General features: G+C 40.1%; 1 protein-coding gene across 2 annotated transcripts in view; it reads right to left on the bottom strand.

Moving 5' to 3' along the window:
- Window positions 1-20,002, bottom strand: part of b3gat2 (beta-1,3-glucuronyltransferase 2 (glucuronosyltransferase S)) — a 55,626-nt gene that overhangs the window by 17,714 nt on the left and 17,910 nt on the right. For both annotated transcript variants that reach the window (XR_005208556.1, XM_037782542.1), the window contains exon 3: window positions 7,876-8,020. Coding sequence is in view for 1 of the 2 variants with exons in the window: in XM_037782542.1 (XP_037638470.1) it covers window positions 7,876-8,020 (145 nt within the window). In the remaining variant the exon portion in view is untranslated. The remainder of the gene's footprint in view (window positions 1-7,875; window positions 8,021-20,002) is intronic.

Raw genomic sequence — 20,002 nt, 5'->3', positions numbered from 1 at the left:
GAAATGTTGATCTAATGACCGCTACAGTAGGTGCCGAGTCCAGGAAAACTTCTATTCAAAAACCGTCCCAACTTCTCTCAGAAGACACAGTAAATACGTTATTTTGCACTAGAACGGTCTCATTAGCACATTTCACTTCTTTCAATGAGCATCTGGGTGATGATTTCAAAGATAATTGCTCTTTTATGGGCTTGAACAGAAGTTGTTTTTGTTTTGATGTAAGCAGTAAACCCAAATCCAGCCTTCCTAAACACAAGCCTATTGTGACATTACAAACCTCTTTATCTTCCCATAGTCTATCAGCAGACTTTTAAAAGAATAGGGAAGCACTGATGATTATTTGGTAGTTCAAGAAGTGGGGTTTAATAACAGGAATCAAGATATTTCCTAGGAATTCTCGGCAAAGTGTGCTCCCTTTATTCCAGAAAAATACTTTCGTAACCCGGGATTTTTAGTGTGTCTGTGTGTGCCTCTATGTTCACCTACTGAAGACTATTGTTCTGATGTCTTCTCCAAAACCTCTTTAACCTCTTTCACTCCTTGAGGGCTCCGGCGCCCTTGGCCGACTTTACTTTTTTTCATAGGTTGTTAGCAGGCTCAGTTTTAAAGATAGAGTACTGGTATCTTACATATGAAACTAGAAAACCTAAAGAATCTATTGGTACCAACCATGTCATGCTAGCATGAAGGGAAGAACGCTAAATAATGCGACGGAAAACTGTCATGGCGATTTTCAAAAGGGGTCCCTTGACCTCTTGACCTCAAGATATGTGAATGAAGATGGGTTCGAGAAAAATACTTGCGTAACCTGGGATTTTTAGTGTGTCCGTGTGTGCCTCTATCTTCACCTACTAATGAGTGTATTGACGCCTTGTCCAAAACCTCACTAATGCTCCCACGCAACTCGTCGTTAACTGAATACTGAAAGTTTGATCTTGCAATGCCATTATTAAGGTAATATAAATGGATAACTTTTTTACCTGCAGTACTTTCTTCCAGTTTCTTTTCACGCTAAAATGTTGTGCAAAATGCTTTTTAGAATGAGTGTAAACAAAGTGAAGCGCAAAATCTGCAAACCAAAAATATGTTTCAACATGTGGCTTAAACAGACATGGAGGATGAAGGCTCCATCCCCAAATCAGGGTGCAGAGCATTCTAACAATGGACCAAACAACATCTCATCCAACTGTAGATCATACTCCTGTTCCTTAAAGGTGCAATATGTAATATCTGGCCAGTAGTTTAGTTTAAAATATAAAAAAATTAACTAACACGATCAACAGAATGTGAAGACGTTACAGTGTTGACGTTAAATCACAGACGTCTATGTTTTGTGTTGCAGAGATATCTACTGTAATGATCATGCTAACCAGCTTGCCCCCGCCCGTCCTGTCTTGTAATACCGCGTGTACCTCGAGAAGCGAGGAGTCCTGTAGCGTCCAGTCTGTCCTCAGTCCAACTTGAGAGGACCAAGAAGTAGAGCTGCACCAAGAGCTTGTCAATCAGGGTAAAGGTACAGGTGCATTTTCGTTTCGTCCTCCCCGCCGCCAGGAGACTCCTTTGTAGGGAGAAGAGCAGGCAGCAGACGGACCTTCAGTTAGCAGTTAGCTGTCGCATTCAGCCAGTGCAAACCCCAGTGCCGGGGTCTGATCTCGTGGGACTGCCCCAACTCCCCGGCGGATCAGCAAACTTTCTGTTGCTGCCGTTTCACAGGTTAGACCCAGTGCTGCTGGTGGCCTCCTGTGACTTCTGGCGCTGGGATTTGCACTGGCTGAATGGAGTTGTTACAGCTAACCACTACACTGAAGGTCTATCTCACGGAACCGCCGCCCCCTCTTCGCAAGGAGAATGAAACTTTAACACAAGTAGTTGTTTTCTTGTTTCTGACACTTTGGATTTAATCCAATAAACAAACTATCGAAATGTTCACGGACCTTATAGCCCCCGGTTAGTGGCACTGCAAACACACAGATGGCTAATGTAAAATACAGGCCATTGTCACACGTGAAGATTTTAAGATAGCAGTGTTATTTTGGCCGGCTCTCAGAGTTTCAGCAGTTTGGTTGAATTTTGCGTATTTTTGCCCTGCTGTTAGTTAGTAATTGGCTTTTTTTTTACACAACTGATGATTGTAAATTTAGATTGTATTGACCCAGTAGAAGAGGTGAAATGCTGACTGTATTTATTTGGAGCATGTGGCCAGGTATTACACATTGCACCTTTTAAATGCATGCTGAAATGGCTGTACAGATTTTCCTTTCCTGGCTCTTCACACAGTAATAACCTCAGTTCTGCACTGTAAAGATGCTCATATGCACCCATTTAACCTCTCAGATGTATTAAAACTGGTCAGAGGATAAGCTGAAAAATAAAGAACTTATGATCTGGAACATGTATTCTTTATCTGTAGTTACACTTTGCTATAAGCGACTAATGTGTTTTTGTCTGTTCAGTTCAACTCTAGTACTATTACTATAGTACTTCAGTGCAGGAGGAAGGCTCTAGCACTCTGTCTCTATCCTCCTCTCATCTCACCATCTCAGGAGCAGGGTATAAACACCGGGGTTACTGGGGGTTAAACACTTTCATGTCCCAATCTATAGGGAACACTCCCAAGGCAAAAGTACCACTTCAACAACGGTACAACCGTTGTGTGCGTGTCTGTGTGTGCACACATATATTCACTTGCCCTGTTTTTGCATAGATGCATCTTGAATGTGCTTCTGGAAAATTACATGCGTGTCCTGGAACACGTGCGCTTGTCCACTTGTATCAATTCAAGTGCTGGCAGGTGTGCGCTTTCTAGTCTTTCAAATAGATACATGCATGTAGTAATTGTGTGTGTTTGCACATGTCACACACAGCAGTACTCCACACCATCATTGTCCAGGCTCCATTGTGTCTAGCCAAATGAGACAGAGCAGGAGATAGAGGCTTTAGTGATCTGCTAACAATACAGCGCTGTTTAACACAATACTATTAGGACACGCACTGGCACTCACTCAGCGCTCTGCAGACACCCCATTGTAAATCCTATGAATAATAATTTAAGAGTGAATGAAGTTTGGGCCGTTTGGGCACAGCCATTGTTGTCCTTGCAGAATTTAAAACAAAACAAAAAATGCTCGGCAATACAGCCGCGGCAGTAAATCTTAGCGTTGCAAATTGACAGTGTAATTATATAGTGCAGTGTAAAAGTAAGGCTGATAATTACAGTGTGTGTGTGCATGTGTGCGATTAGGTGGAATGGGATGGTTGGGAGGAGGATGGAGGGATGAGATTTTGGTCGTGGCGGAGCAGGGAAAGGTGGAGGAGAGGAAAAAATAAGAGAGGCTCGCTCTTGTTATCGTGGTTTAATTAACAATAATCCCAAGGGCAGGCCGGTGCATGTGTGTGTGTGTGAGAGTGTGTGAATGCTCTGCGGCGGCGCCCCCGGCTGTGTCCACATATGTGTTTGGAATGATGAGCATGCAATCATCATTTGTATCTGTATTATTTACCAACATAAAGTGTCTCCAGCAGGGAGTCTAAATACAGTATATGTGTGGGTGAAGTGGGATACTGAGTGGTGACTCTTGGGGTGTTATTATTTGGTCAGTGATGAATTATTTTCTCTCAGGTCAGAGGGAACGCTGGTGCTGAACACTCCTCTGATTGGATTTTTACACTGGAGATATGGAGATGTAAATAGATATCTGGAGATGTTTGCTTATAGTCTTTACTCTCCATTAGAACGATAATGACTACAAGACAAATTTATACTCAGTGTCTTAATATGAAAACTCTATCACTAACCCAAGCAGATACATTCACAACGTTTTCACCATGAGGATGGGGAAAAAATAGCTGAAATATTGTGGTTTTTAACCCCCTGAGACTTGCAGACTTTACTGTCTTTCAGAGGCTGTACCTGATTCAGTATTGAGTCTTGCTGTCAGAGACAGATATCATATGAAACTAGAACACCTAAGGAATCCATTGGTACCATCCTTGTAATGCTACCTCGGGAAGGAGGCTAAATAACGTCCAAAGTTGGGCTAAATTTTGGCAAGGAAAAACTGGCAAGGCCATTTTCACAGGTGTCCCTTGACCTCTGACCTCAAGATATGTGAATGAAAATGGGTTCTATGGGTACCCACGAGTCTCCCCTTTACACATGTCCATCTTATGCTAATCCCAGCCAGTTTTGGTCAAAAACCATGCAGTATTTTGAATGCAGTATTCTAAAAATGAGGTGTTTGTATATTTCTGCATACTGGGGTCCCTAAACAGTTTTTCAGCTGCATAAATTGGGTATCACTGTAAAGATAAGAGTCTTATGGATCAAATGAGCCCTCAAGAGGGATGATTTTAGTCCCCATAGTAGCCATTTCACATAGTGAGACCATTTCCTGAAATTTGACCTCACTGTATAGAATGACGTGTGGTGACCTCTAGGATAATCACAGCCTCATTAAACTTTACAACCACAAACTACACACCTAGAGCATTCAGAGGATGGATGGCTTTCCTAGGTAGATTGACAATAAGGGGGTTTCTGAGCAGTTTCCAGAACAGAAGTGCTCACCATCCAATCGCCAAAAAATGCAGTTCTTACAGAAATCTCCAAATGTCACAAGCATATCACAGCATGGCTTTGGCTTGGTGTCTTATTGTGGTATTTTGGAGGGATTATTGACCTTTTTATCAATTCTCCAGTGGTGAAAAATGGTTAAATTTAGCACCAAATCTGTGTGACAAATGGTATCAACCCAAAAATTGCAGCGACAACTTATGAGACATAATAGAGCATGAGAATGGCCATCATATACTTCTATCATAATGTTCTAAACCCTTACACACAACAACTTGACACACAGTGCTGAGCTGCATCTCAAATTAATCTTCAGGTTCCCATCTTTCAGATGATGTACACCACTTCTATGTGACATCTACTGTTGACCTGCTATCTCCCCCTAAAACACCCACTGTACCCCCCTAAAAAAGACAAAAATTGGTCCATTGTTTGGTTGTCTCAGAGGGTTAATGTCTGCCGTATCGTTTCAAGTTCATGTACCAAATTAAACTTCACCTGAAACGAGTTAGATGGAAACACACTATTGGTGAATATTTCATTCTCATAAATATATTGTAAGTTGCAGCATTGTGACATTTGTCTTCCAGAGCAAAGACTACAGTTTGTTTTAGTAAGCAAAAGTAGTAACACATGAAACCATTAGAGAAGTCCATTAATAAAAAACAACAGTCTATAAAATGAGTTTTTAGAAATAATTTAAAAGACGACACAGTGTCTACACCTCTTAGTATAAACAGAAGTCACTGCTACTATTTACTGAAGAGTGCAGGACACACTTGACTAGCTTTATATTGAGGCCCGGGGACACTCTCTGAGACAATAGGCTGTATTCAACACATAAATGTTGCACATAATAGTGAGTTTCCAGATGCCTCCGACTACTGCGTTTCCTCCAATTCAGATTCCATCTAATCTGTCGCTTTTCAGAACGGCTTTATTCAACATGACTCTGCAATCCTGCGTCGTGATTTATCTCAGGAATAAACAATCAAGCAAAGTAGCACAGGAGCTCCTGTGTGGAGGAGCAACAGTCAGAATATTAAATTGGAAAGATCACATCTCATTTTATGGTAAATTAATCCATGAAAAAGCAGAAGCTCAATAGAAAAGCCGTGTGATCTCTTCAGGTAAACGCACAGAGGGAAAGAGCACAGCGTATTGTTTTCTGTTTGTTCTCTGCTCTGATGAAAACCAGCACGCCAAAAACAGTCCAGCTGACTTTAACTGGTCTGTAATCAGTGAGCTGATCAATACAAGCTGTTTCCACAAAGTGATGAGAATTAGAGAAAAAAGGAACCAAAATTACATTTTCACCACTATTTCCAAAACAGTCCAAACGCTAAGTGCCAAAAGCTTTCCACAAACTGTTTCATTAATCAAGTTTTTACCTCCAGATGTTACATGAACCCCCTGTTCTACTCAGTCAACATACATCTGGTCATTTACTGCATTTTACTTAAGTACCAGTAATCTATTTAGTCTTACAATAAAAGAAGCAAGTAAATAGATACCTTATTATACTTTCTTTCAAGTTTTGATTACGTTAAATAATGTCCTGACTTTCATTCCATAAAGTTAGTCTCAACATTGTTCATTAGATCCTCCACTCCTAACAGGCTTTCCGTCCCATTTTCCCAGACTTGACAAAGCTCCTCCAGAGCCACAGAAAGCATTATACAACTGTTTCCACAGGCTGAGTTGTACTCCCTGTGACAAGTGAACTGATTTTCATGTATAAAATAATTGGATTACGCCTTTAAGAAAACTAGAATCACCGCCTTGCGGTTGTATGCCTCTGACAACCAGTCAAGTTGCAGTTTACATCCACTTCTGTTCAAAACGTCATCACTTCATCATTCTATCCTGTTATACATTTGTCTGAAATTGTCATAATTAGCATGTGAATTCTTGAGTTATGGTAAAAACGTCAGTGACCTTTGACCTCCAAAATCAGTTCATCCGTGAGTCCAAGTGGACGTTTGTGCCAAATTTGAATAAATTCCCTCACGGCATGCATACTTCTTTTTACTTTTAGTACATACTGCAGCTGCCCTTACAAATTATGTATGGTGCATGGAGTATGCATACAATTGGGACATACTACTTCATCATAACATTGTGTTTGGACTTTGACCCTCTGGTTCGTATATCTGCTACGCAGAGGATTTTAGGTCAGCATAGCCAGAAAAGCATGCTGGCTTGCATTCTGCAAAATGCGACCGGATGTAGTAAGACATCTTGGTATTTTTGGCATACTGCATTTGACATACTATGTATTGGGGCATACTGAATCTTTTTCTGGCATACTATATAGTGTGGTAGTATGGGTATTGGAACGCACATAATGCCTCTGGCCACGGCTGTCGCTGGCACAGAGGCTAAACAAGTCTAATTTCTGAAGCCTGTAGTAGTAACCCAGAGAGGCTGCTGTGTTCAAAAAAGGTTGGCTGGAACAAACAAATCCTAATGATAATAGTCCTTTGTTCAAACTTTAACAGTAGTAGGGTTAAAAATGTCATCTTTGTCATGTATGTATGGGTCATTAGAATCAAAAGATTTTATTTGAATCAGGTGATGAATTGACTGTATTCTTTAAATTTGATGTCAATCGACCTAGATCATGAAAAAAAGTTGATCAAGTGGATATTTTGTCTTGAAGGTAGGACTGCACGATTTCGAAAAAAAGATGCAATTGCAATTATTTTGACTTATATTGCAATTGATATGCGATATTAGAGAGAATGATAATTTTTAAATAATTATTCTCATTTCATTGATAATCATATTAAATGATTATGGTGTGATTTTTTGCGGGGATCTGTACCAAACAAAGATGTTTTCTTAAGTCTATAGAGTATGATGTGTAGGCCAGGACGTCTCTCTCTCTCAGCACCACAATATTTAATTTAAAATGGTATATTGACACACATCTCACCTTTAAAAAATATTGCGATTTCGACAAATACTGCGATTAGAAAATTGCAATATGCCATATTGTGATTTCGATAGAATTTCAATTAATTGTGCAGCCCTACTTGAAAGCGGCACAAGAAGAAAGGTCAGAGGGTAACAAAAATCATTAGGAATCAACCTCTGGAGACATTTCCATTGTGATTTACCAATGTGATAGAAAATGTAAATAAGTATGCTGATAACTGTTGCATAGTGAAGAAATCCCCAGACTTTGTCCCATTGATAAACAGAAATTTCTCAATAAATACCTTCTGGTCACTTTGGTGGATAACAGTTACAAAAATGAATCTGGAACACGTTTTATAAACACAATAATATGTCCTTACCTGCCATGTCCGTAGCGAAGGTCCGGTCCGGTCTCCAGCCGGTGTACCAGCCCACAACTTTACCCCCGGAAACCAGGGGTCGCTCATACGCTCTGCCGCCTACAAATCCCACCGGCCAAACAGAAACACCCCGAGTACTACGCATCTGCAAAGAAGGAAGAAACAAAGGTTTTAGTACAGTTATTTTGACATACATTACACAACTGAATACATACACATTGTTTTCATACATTTCAAGCGTAAAGGTGGCTGGTAGACCCAAATGAGACGACTAAGTTAAACACAAAGCTGTCCACTGTCTTCAGACCAATGCTATTTGACAGTTGTGTTATTTAAAATCAGCAGGAGGCAGATGCGCTCTAACAGCCTCCTCTGTGGGGCTGGTTAAAAGTGTGTTCTGCTGTAATAACAACAGCTGTGACATCGTCTAAGGTCAGACTTCTTGCTGATCCACATTCAGTTTTCCCGTCAATCACGATACAAGTTCTGCAAAAGCGAACCGGACATACTGTCTGAGCCTACGGGGCGATGTCCAACTCTGTGGATGCAATAAAGTGGAAAACCCCAGAAAGTCTGTTGATTTTGAAATTAATTACTCGTGTGTCAGTTTGCATGAGTGATTAGAGATCTTTAATTTCTTATGAAATGTGGGTGAGAGCAGCAGCGTGCAGGGAGTCTGTGGCTAACCGAATAGAGGACTAAATGAAACTGTGCTACGCGGCGCTGCCTTCCATTTTCACAGTGAATGAATTTGCACACAGCCGGAAGCAGTGCGACGAGAAATGAGACGGAGAGAGAGCGAGATAAAAGACAGAGATGGGGGGTGTAGGGTGGGGGGGAGAGTGGACTGTGTGAGGACGGCTGAGTTTTTGTGTTAGAGTATGAGACATCTGTATTTTGCCTCATGTGTGGGTGCATATGTGTGCGTGATTCTATTTTCCAACCCTGGCCACCCTGAAGCCCATTCATTCAGACGCTGCTCCTCATCACTCACACAAACAGCCTCCAGCCAGTCGCTCATGACAAAACAGAACAAAACCAAATCAGGAAGCAGCGCTGCGTTACTGCACCCAGACATCACACTGAGCTCTAGCTTTTAAAACCATGGAAAACCAAGTGTATATAGCACAACATATGGAGAGGATTCACAGTGTGGTTGCAAACTTCCAAGAAGAAGATAAAACAGTCTGTAGAAGAACACCTCACCTCAAAGAGTTTATCTCATCTAAGATGTATTTATTGGTGAATAACTTAAAGGACAGGGGTTCTCAAATGTATTACTCAAAGGTCCGCATCTGATTTTTATTATGGATGCACCGATCCGACTGTTTCAGTCCTCATACCGATAGTGATTTCTGGGCTTTGGGTCCGATGCCGAGTACCGATCCGATATCAGTGTTTAATTTATAAACTGTATGCCGCTCTGCGTGGAAGTGACTGGGATCATTCTTTTATGTGTAAGGCAACATCAGGCTAGACTTAAATATTGCTTTCATAACTTTGCAAAACAAAATGTAACAAATAAATGCATAGATATAAATTTACTGAATTGTTATTTATTATTAAAAAAATAAATCGTAAATCAACATGAAAACCGTTTTAGTGCAGCAACAAATTGGTCAAAAAAAACTTAAACAGGAATTTAAACTATGTATATGTATGTAACTAGTATATAATGTATATAGTATTTAAACATAGATTTGAGTTTAATAGATCGGTCCAATTGTCATGATATCCGATCCAGCTATTTGAGTCGGTATCGGTGCATCCCTAATTTTTATTAAAGGTCAGAAGTCCAGAACGATTGGGGATAACAAAATAACATCATAACTAGGGCTGTCAATTGTTCAAAAATATTTAATCGCGATTAATCACATGATTGTGTATAGTTAAACGCAATTAATCGCAAATGAATCCCACATTTATCTGTTCAAAATGGAAGATTTGCCAAGTATTTAATGCTCTTATCAACATGGAAGTGGGTAAATATGCTTGCTTTATGCAAATGTATATATTCATTATTGGAAATCAATTAACAACACATTTTTTAAATATCGCAACAGTAAGGTTTACAACAACAAAGTCACTATATAAACTCAATAATATCTCACTTTAAACAAATCTAAAAATGCCATGATTTTCCAGCCTGATAATTGTGAGCAAAAACCAATGAGAGCCCACGAAATGATTGGAGTATTTGTCAAATCAGGTGAAGAAAAGGTTCTTGTTGATGTGATGGGGAGAACTGTCAATCTGCCATTGACAGCCTAATTAAAGGATGTCTGCCTCAAGCAGTGTGCATATTGAGCCTCGCCGGAGCTCAATGACGGAAGAGAAACTGTAGACGGAGTTGCGAGGCAAGAAAATGTAAAACAGTTTATACTGTATGAACATGCAGCTCAAAGTCAGTACTAACTGTAGTACTGGCCTCCAGATAGATAAAATATAAAATTGGATGCCTGATGAAGGTTCTTGCCTGAAACCTTGTGTCTCTAATAAACTCATTGCTGACTTTATCACTCTTTATACTACCCCTGGGACATCTATCTCCTGATTGAATACTATCACGGTACTTGGGTGCCGATTCGATTTGTATTGTGATTTTTTAAGTATTGCGATTCAATATTATGATTTATTGCGATTTTTGTTAGCTTTTTTAACACTAGACCATGGGAAAAAGTAAAATCATACACTTTTAATTTGAAAAATATCTAAATTAATACATTAAAATATTGGATTTTCAGCATGTATGTCATCAGGCATTATTTATAAAAAAAAATTCCAGCAACCAAAAAAATCAAAGAATAAATACATATATATAATACATACATATAATATATATATACATTTCCCTCACAAATGAGTGGTATTTTTTTTAATTAATAAGGGACAGGTAACATGTTTTATACTTTTGGTTAATATAATGCAATCAATCTTATTTCCATATGTGTATTTTGTGTGTACAGTTCCTTTGTTAACACCTTATTTTAAAAACCGGACCGTTACCACAATACGCCAACGTTTCCTGTCCATGACAGAGTTCGCATGCAGTTTTAGCCGTGATGTCTCACTCAGCTTTTCCTGCCAATGTGTGAAACCCAAAGTGTTTCCATACTTTACTGGATGTGTAGTGTTTACCACGTTGGATTTAACATGTGAGGGTGCAGGTCGTATCCATGCAGACCTGCCGTTTTCTACTTTCTGTGGTTTGTTTTGGTTGATTGATGGATACGGAACGGATATGATGTCACGATACTCAGACTACAACAATAAAAGTGTGAACTTCCTTCTACCCCCACACAGACTCCAGACTTGAATGAAACAAATATATCAATTCTGGCATTAAAAATCGATTTCAAAATCGTGAAAAAAAAAATTGCGATAAATAGGTGATTCGATTTTTTGCCCCACCCCTATTACATACAAATTGATTACTTGGGTTACATATGAATTATAGAACATTACTTCTCGTAGGTATGTCTACAAACAGTACAAGAACAGCCTGAACTCAGTGTAACTCACTTTCTTTACAAACTGTGCTTGTATCATTAATATTCAAATTGAGGATGGAACATAATCTTCAATTCACTACTGAAAATTAAAGAATGATGGTGTAGCAATGTTAACCCCTTAAAGAAATAAATCAACATTTTGGGGAAAACTGAGAGTTAAATGAGAAGCTTGGTAGGTAAACTCTCGTGTTTATGTGTTTACCATGGAGTTAGGATGCAGGCACTAGGAATTAAACCAGCAAAAGCTTTCATAAGCTGATAACAGCCTGAATCCCTGTTGAAGAACAGGGCATTTATTTATATCTAACTCTCAGAGATGAGAACATCCCTTCCTTTCCTTTCATTTATCTTCTCTCCACCTCTTTTGCCCCGTACCCTTCTGCCGGGGCCCCTGAGCGAGACCGGCAGCTTTGAAGCCCTTTCCTTCTTAATGCTGTGGCCCCTTGAGTTTGCCTGTGTGACGCTAAAACCCTTCCCCCTCGTTTCTCTTTTGCTGCTGTCTGCCTTTCTCTCTCAGGTCATTTTTCAAAGACTACGGCTCCTCTGCTTTGTAAAAAAAACACAGATGAAAAGGAGAGAAAGAGGAAGAACGAGAGGCTGACTCTGTGTGTTGGTCTTTCCCAGATCATTCCTGGAGTACAATCGTTATTTTGGCTTAGTGGTTAAGTCCTAGTTTGACTGCTAATGATCCATCAAAGCTCAGCACAGTTTGATAGAATGGAAACAGAGTCCATGGGTGCTCAAACATATTCAGACACGCTGGCTGAATTTACAGGGGGCCCAATTTTATAACACTTTGAAGACCAATATTTTGATTTTTCTTCTGCAGCCTTGAACAAGATCTGCACCACAAAATGGTGAAAAATAAATCATATTTCCTGCATAAATACACTAAGTAATATCTGTCTTTGTTGTGTTTAGCTTTTCAGTGTTCAGAGGTTTTCAAAAGTCAAATTCAAGTCACTTTCAAAGAGTATTTACAAACATCTTGCAATTTTCTGAAGTCAAAATTTGTATTTTCCGCTGCAGTGAAAGAAATACATGACTGCTTGTTTATATCCTCTATGTCTCCTAGATGAAATGATTTCCTCATAAACATCTTCATTAGTAAACTTCATAAGGATCAGAGGGATTTAATTGGATGTTATATCCAACACCAGCACAGTGTGTGCTAAAACTGTTATAATATAGTCACCTTTTACACACTTTTTACGCTGCCATGCTTTTACTGTATGACAGAGTTGAAATTGGGATTAGGAAAATGATTAATGACACTGTCATGAGAGCATTTGAAGACCACAGTCAGAGCCAAATAATATGACAGTTTAATATAATCCTAACATACAACACTTTCATTTGTGCTTGATAATGAAATGTGCCATGTCATGTCTATGTCCTCTTGTCAACCTGTCATCAACTTTGTACTCAAAGTGACGTTATACATCAAATAACATTTAATGACAACTGTCATCTATCTTATTTCAGGTGCTCAGTCATTACATGTTGCAGATATGTTCAATATAATGACATTGACATTATGGCTTTATAATGTTGATATGGTTGATCTATTAGCAAACTTTCTATTAACAGACACAAAACAACATTAGCATTCATTTGGAGTTGTGTTTCTGGCCACCTGATAAATATCCATCCAATATTCACTCTCCTTTTAGCTCTGTTTTTTGGTCTCCACTAACTCCTGAGAAAAATGTCTGGACCTTTAGCTGCTAAATGCTGTCATTTGGTGCTGGCAGGTAGTGCACAGTGGGATTATTAGAGCTTTCTGGCTGGAAACAAAGTGCATGAAAGCTGTGAGACTGAACCAAAACAGTAAAGTTGCGACCAGGAAAACCAAGTCAAAGGACGGGTACATTATTTTATTATTTTTTTTAGGTTTTTATATCAATCTGTGGTTTCACAGTGGAGGTTTCAGCATGATGACGCTGCTACATATACAGTATACAGTATATACATCCTTGTAGTCAGTGTATTACATACAGTAACTTAGATGGCGGTCGGCACGCTCCTAGTTTGGAGAAGCAGGCAGGAGTACCGGCACGGAAGCTAAGCAATCTACTGCTGTGGACGCACCACGTTAGTTTGGATCTGAAAGTCACACAATAATACAAACCAACTAACCGATCGATGCAGCAGTAGACCAGCAACTCCTGTGTTACACGAGGTAAAATTATTGGTTTTGTGATGTAGTCTGGTGGCTTTGAAGACAGCGAAATAACGGCTTCAGTTCCCCATCGGAAAGGGCCGTCTGATGGCGAGGTAAAGTGGTGAAAATATTTCAAATATAGCATACACTTCAACTGTTATAATTTTTTTAGGTGGCTAAAATAAGTTTTTCTGCTGCTCCCGTCCACAGTCACTTTACCTTGCCGTCAGACAGCCCTTTCCGACGGGGAACTGAAGCCGCTCTCTTCAAAGCCACCAGACTACATTGACAAAAACAGTAATTTTACCTCGCAGAACATTGGGAACATACATACAGCCCCACTTCAAAAAATCCAAACTAACCATTTCAGTTATTTCCAAAGTTGGAACAGCTCACATTGACTCAGTTAGTGCTAGCGTTCACATTATTCATAACCTTATTGATTAGCTTACTTTGGTAACCTACGTCAGTGCTTTTTGCTAACAGCTGAGGGGGCGTTTCCATTTGAAAATCCCGGAAAATAATGTAGATGGAGACAACTTTTAAAAGATGCTAAAACAGTGTAACTGCTGAGTAATAATTCTCTGTGGGTAAATCACTACAAGCGACTCCTTTCACATTACATAACTCATTTTTTTTTTAAAGAAAAATATCAGTGCAGCTTTAATCTAGTTGTTTTGCTTCAAATTGATTAAAAAAGTGTTTTTGGTGGTTTAGAACAAATACTTTTCACATTTGCTGCTGTTTTTCTAGTATGAAAATTAGAGTCTGCGAGTTGTTAATTCGACCAATCAGATGCAGGAAGGGTTCATGCTGATGTCTGATTGAAGGAGAAGATGTCAATAATGCATTGTATAGCCTAGTTTAAACAACATCTGTCTCAGACAAACGCCTGCAGAGCGTCTCCAGACTGCATTAAATAAGCGAGATGAAAACAGTGGGCTGGCAGTGCCACATCTTACTGCTTACCCTCTTGTTGTTTTTATAGCTTTCATTTATCCATTATAACTGGACTGTGGCCAGGCTGTGGAGTTATCAGTGCATAATGTGAGTCTATCTATCTAGGGAGGCAGTGTCATTAGATTCAAAATCACACCTTCCAGATCTTCCTGTTAGACGGTCTGAGGATAAAAATCACATTAAGATGACAAGTGAATCTTTGCCCCGGCACACAGAGCAAGTGACAGACAGTAATGTTAGGGGGTGTCCAAGTTCAGCATCAGTTTAATCAAGCACAGCCTTTTAACAACATGATATTACAGGATGATAAAAAAAAGTGATATTAAACCATCTTTGTAGACAGGTTTGATCTGATATCAGAAAGATACTGCACTTAGGTCCTGATGCGAGTCGCATCTGACTACAGATGTTGCCTCAATTTTCATTTTCAGCGTCTGTGCAGCCGTCTTATCAACAACAACTCAATGTCAAAATGTTTGCTGGGAGCCAAACAAAGCTGTGGGGTGACAGCGTTTCAACAGATGGCACATCATTCTGCTCGGTGGCGACTGCTTCGGCACATGCTGGTTTTCATGCCACCATCTGCAGATTACTGCTGGCACAGGAAAAAGTTTGCAACACAAACTTCTAGTTATACCTTTATTTAGGTTGGCTGAGCATATATACATGCTGTGTACTGCGATGCCCTGTTGGCAGGTACAATGAAAAATAAATTAAATGATGTGTCAAAGAACAGACACAAGGGGAATCAGAATAAGGCTCGCTTAGAGCAGTTACAGGCAGGTGCGGGTCCATTATTCAGAATGGTTTGAAGTTTAAGGCTTCTGATTTCTACATGGATTTGCAGATTATTCCCGTTTGTTGAAACAGTGAAAGCGGTCTTTCCTAAATCAGAGCTTTTGACACAAAATGAATACCAATGGTTATTACATCTGCATGCAGTAATGAGTTTTGGAATTATCTCCAGTAATGAACCAAAGAGCTGAATGTAAAAAGTGGAGGCAGCAGAGGAAAATTGCTTTCAACAAGCATGACTGTTCTTTTATTTGCATTAAGCACCAATTTAAAGTTAATAGGAATGTGTTGCATTGCATTAAAGGATAGTTTAATTTAGCCACGGATTATTTAATAGACTCAGCCACACAGTAAAAAATAGCATCATCCCATAAAGGATCGGTCAGACCAGAAAGTGGCACAGAGAAGTTCAGCTAATTGGTAGTTCACACGCTGAAGCTAAGCTAACGAGACAAATAATTCAGTTTATTCGAGACACATTTGTACTGTTAATTTCTGTCTTCTGTCTTATAACTATCTGCAAATCATGCCTCTATACTCCATCTATCCATCAATCCATTCTCATCTGCTTATCTGGGGCCAGGACGCGGTGGCAGCAGGCTAAGCAGAGGGCCAGGGCCTCTGCCTGGCCCCGCGAAGGCCAGGCAGAGTTCCCACGAGGGGATCCTCCCACAACTAGTAGCTGTCCAAAAGTGCACCACTGTAAAAGAAAGGGGTGTGCTGGATTTATAAGAAAGGACAAAACAAGAGCATCATTGCAAAACGGAATGCGGCACGATAATCGTTTTGTCGATTATCTTGTTTTCATAATCGTTGGAAGCCAAAATCCTAATTGAAATTCGATTAATTGCACAGCCCTAGATAGATATACGGTAACAACATCATCAGCAAAGGTTAAACAAAGAGCTGTTTTGTGTGATCACTCTCAAACAAAAGGCCAGCAGCAACATGTCTGTTGAAAGATGATCGCAGGACATTCTGAATTAATGATAAACAGATTTTTCATATAGGGAGCTAAAGGTTTGCCTTCCAGATTTTAGCTGCTCTCAGTGGGGACTTGTGAGGAAGTAAGTAGTATCCTGACTTGGCAGCTCTCACTGCAGCTGTGCGTTCATCCCTTTAACGCCTAAATGCTAACCAGTGAGTTGGTTCCTCTGTTTCTGGCTGTTGTCCAGGTTTTCTTTACTGCCAATTCAGGAGTAAACCAGGAGCACAGTCTATCTTTTATTCATCGATTTTACTATCATCTTGTGTTTTTTTTACTGCTACCAAAACCAATTTTCAGAACAGTTACTCCCACTTTAAGTCTTCATTGTTGGGAGATGTTATACCATTAACTGAGAGAGAAAAGTGTTATTATGTTGAAGTCCTCTTTAGGTTTACAGAATTTGAGTTTCAAACACTCACCAACACTGCAGCAATCTTGGGAAAGTATGGAGTCGAAGAAAAAAATCAATGGCAACCTGGAAAGTAATCCTCTGCACAGAAGCAGGTTTCTATTTTGGGAGTGTGTGTTATTTAACGCGTATTTTTCACTGGAAGTTGAGTAAAAATCCATATTTTTTAAAGCAACGTACAAATCGATGTTACGGTAGGAAGGAAAGCACACACCCCATCTCTGCAGGCTGAGATACAATACGGTGTTTTCATCACAGCAAATAGCGACGCAATGATAAAGTTGTATAAAGTTTAAAAGGAAGAACACAAATAGTCTTGAATTGTGTCACTACAGATCAAGGTCTCTGAGAAGTTACATGTTATTCCTCCAGTCCACATCTGAGAACACAGACAACTCTCTAAGAAACCACACAGTTCAACTTTGTGATCAGGTTTGTCATCAAAAACAAACTGCAGCTTCCCCACAGGGACTGAATTGGGGAAGGAAAATAGTAAAGGTTGCTGACTGTGAGAGCACACAGTGGGATTTTGTGGAGATAAAGTACTTTTTCCACATCTCCACAAGAACACATCTCTCCTTGGGGTGTAAAAAACAACGAATTCTCTGGGTCCACACACATTCAACCTCCGTACAAATCACAAAACTGCCATAAAGAGCTTTCCAATCTGTAAACACACAACTCTGTCAATCCTTTGACCCTCAATAAACCTTTTTTACTTCAGACAATTTGACTTGTCATAACAGGAAAAGCGCAGGTGAATCAAAAGTCGTTAACGATGGCTCAGTTCCATCAAATATCCCAGTAAGCCACGACAGTGACATGGTTTACACCTGGTTTTTGAAATGCGACTTGGGCGATCGGATCACAAGTGGACAGTGCTAAATACAAGTGTAAACGACCATCAAGTAGCATTGTGATCACTTGCTGAGGTGGTCTGTGACGCATTTGACCACATACCCTTTTGTAGTGTCAAAGATAATGTGTCCTGATGTGGCCCGAACAAGGACGCAAAAGGAAAATACGTCACCAAAGCCACGGCTCTCCTTTTGTTCCTCGCCACCTTTTCTCACCTCCAGTTGGTTCCCAAATAAGCTGGCTTTGTCCATAACATCTTAACGTTTTAAAAGCCCATAGAAATATATCGCGAGTGTGTCTAACACTTTCGGCGATTTGGTGTGACCGAATTTATGGTAGACTGGCCCGGGAAGTGCATTGCTGCCTCCCGCCAGTTAAAAACAACAATGCATTTGGTCTTTGCAAACGGAAATGTTGTAAGTGTTTATTTGCATATAGAGCGGGGAAGTGAAAACCGATCACAGGTGGTAACTCGAGGTGCATGTGGAGACACATTATAATGCCAGGTGTGAACTGACGTATTTAGAGCTGACCACTTGTGATCGGATCCCCCAAGACGTTAAGATGTTATGTTGATGCCAGGTGTTAACAGGGCTAGTGAGCCAGGAACTAGCTCACCTAAAGGGAATGTAGTTGTTTTTAATGTTATCAATTACACCTGTGCTGTTCCTGCTATGACATGCCAAAATGTCTGCTGGGGAAAATGTCTATTTCATAAGGAATAACTACAAAATAAGACTAATAAAATCACAATATCGAGAAACTGAATGACAATATATGGTTTGGATCAGATGTTGAACTACTTCCAGGTGGTGACAAGACAAGCACTGGTATGACCTGGAGCCTAAAACTTTCTCTGTGTCAGTACCGTCTCCTGGTATCTCCCATGATCGCAAATATATATGACAATTACACCATGTTTGTCTCACCATCAACTGTCCTCAGTGTTGATGCTGAGAGACAGAGAGGAAGTGGAGTATTCTAAAAACAAACGGGTTGCACAAAAAGGCGTATGAATGACATGATAACGCGCAAGGCATTTAGCGTACAATAAGAATGCCGTTCTTGCTTGAGGCGTGTCATTTGTATGCCATGTAGTCTGTACTGACAGTAATGTAAATGTACAAATGAGGGCAGGTGGATGGGTCCATCAAACACACAACTTTCAACCAGGAGACCGTTGTATAGATAAGTTAGTGACGCAACGTTAGTGACGCAACGTTAGTGACGCAACGTTGTTTCCGTAAATATTTTAATTAGTTGACGTACTTATTTTAAGCTCAATCATGACGTTTCTCCCTAAACCTAACTAGCTGGTTTTGTGGCCTAAACCTGAATGAGGACGTTAACGTAGTTTTGTTGTGTGGCGTACAAATGACATGCGAAATGCCTCAAATGTGTCCTCATGACATGCCTGATGTCCTGCTATTTATACACCGTCCCATGAGATCAGATTGTCTAAAAAAGCTTAAAAGGTCTCTTCTTGTATAACAAAGTATTAAGGGAGTTGACGTAATTTTTTGATCGAGCATACCTGGAGAGTGAAAGGGAAATTAAATCCATATGTGATAATATCATACATTTTTTTTGAGATATGGGTGTTGAAGTGAGTCAAAGGCTGGAATAATTCCAGGGAAATGTCATTTCTTCCTTCTACCTCGACTGATAGGATCTGCTGACAACACAAGCTGTCTGCCCTCACTCTCCACACACTCTGATGAATCTGTGAACGCCTTAGTTCTGTACTGTACATCAGTTTTATACACTTTGAGCCACCAGCGGACACTGTCATGCGTTACAAAAGCTCCTGTCTCATTATCAATATGGATATCTTCACCGGAGGGCAGACTCTCTACCGAGATAACAAATAATTCATCTTGAAACATGAAAAATTATTTCAGATGCAGCTTCGGGCACGCCAACCCGCAAGTCCTGATAAATCACAGCACCGGCAGCGCAGTGAGTAAACGCATGCTATTTACAAGTAAACAAAAGAAAAGCTTGGGGTGAAAAATACAGTGCTGAGAGGAATCACATTTCATCTGACTCGCAGCCAGGACAGTGTCTGGGAGCGCTGAGGCTCGGTCGGGTAATCAACTCTGACTCCCTCCCCTGCAAACAAATAGGTGAGAAGTGAGTTGTGTATACACACAAAGAGACTCTTAATGATGGAGTATATGAAATCCATTATGGATGTTCTCGTTTCCTGCCTCCTGCCCCAGAGAAAGAGCCGTCATTGTGTTGTTTGCGCACCGGGACGAGTGTTCGGGTGGCTGGGCCGGGGTGTGATTTTAATCAAGCGTATTTTTATCTGTGTGTTATTAATATGCATGCAGAGGCAATTGGAGAAAGGGAGGGAAGAAATGAGCTGGGAGAAAATGAATGAATCAAATTAGAGAGGCCGGGGATGGGCTATGAAACTGGGATGCAATAGAGCATGA

This window comes from Sebastes umbrosus, chromosome 10 (assembly GCF_015220745.1).
Source record: "Sebastes umbrosus isolate fSebUmb1 chromosome 10, fSebUmb1.pri, whole genome shotgun sequence".
In the NCBI taxonomy this organism is placed as follows: domain Eukaryota; kingdom Metazoa; phylum Chordata; class Actinopteri; order Perciformes; family Sebastidae; genus Sebastes; species Sebastes umbrosus.
The sequence above is the reverse complement of the archived record's forward strand: the minus strand, read 5'-3'. Positions and strand labels throughout refer to the sequence as shown.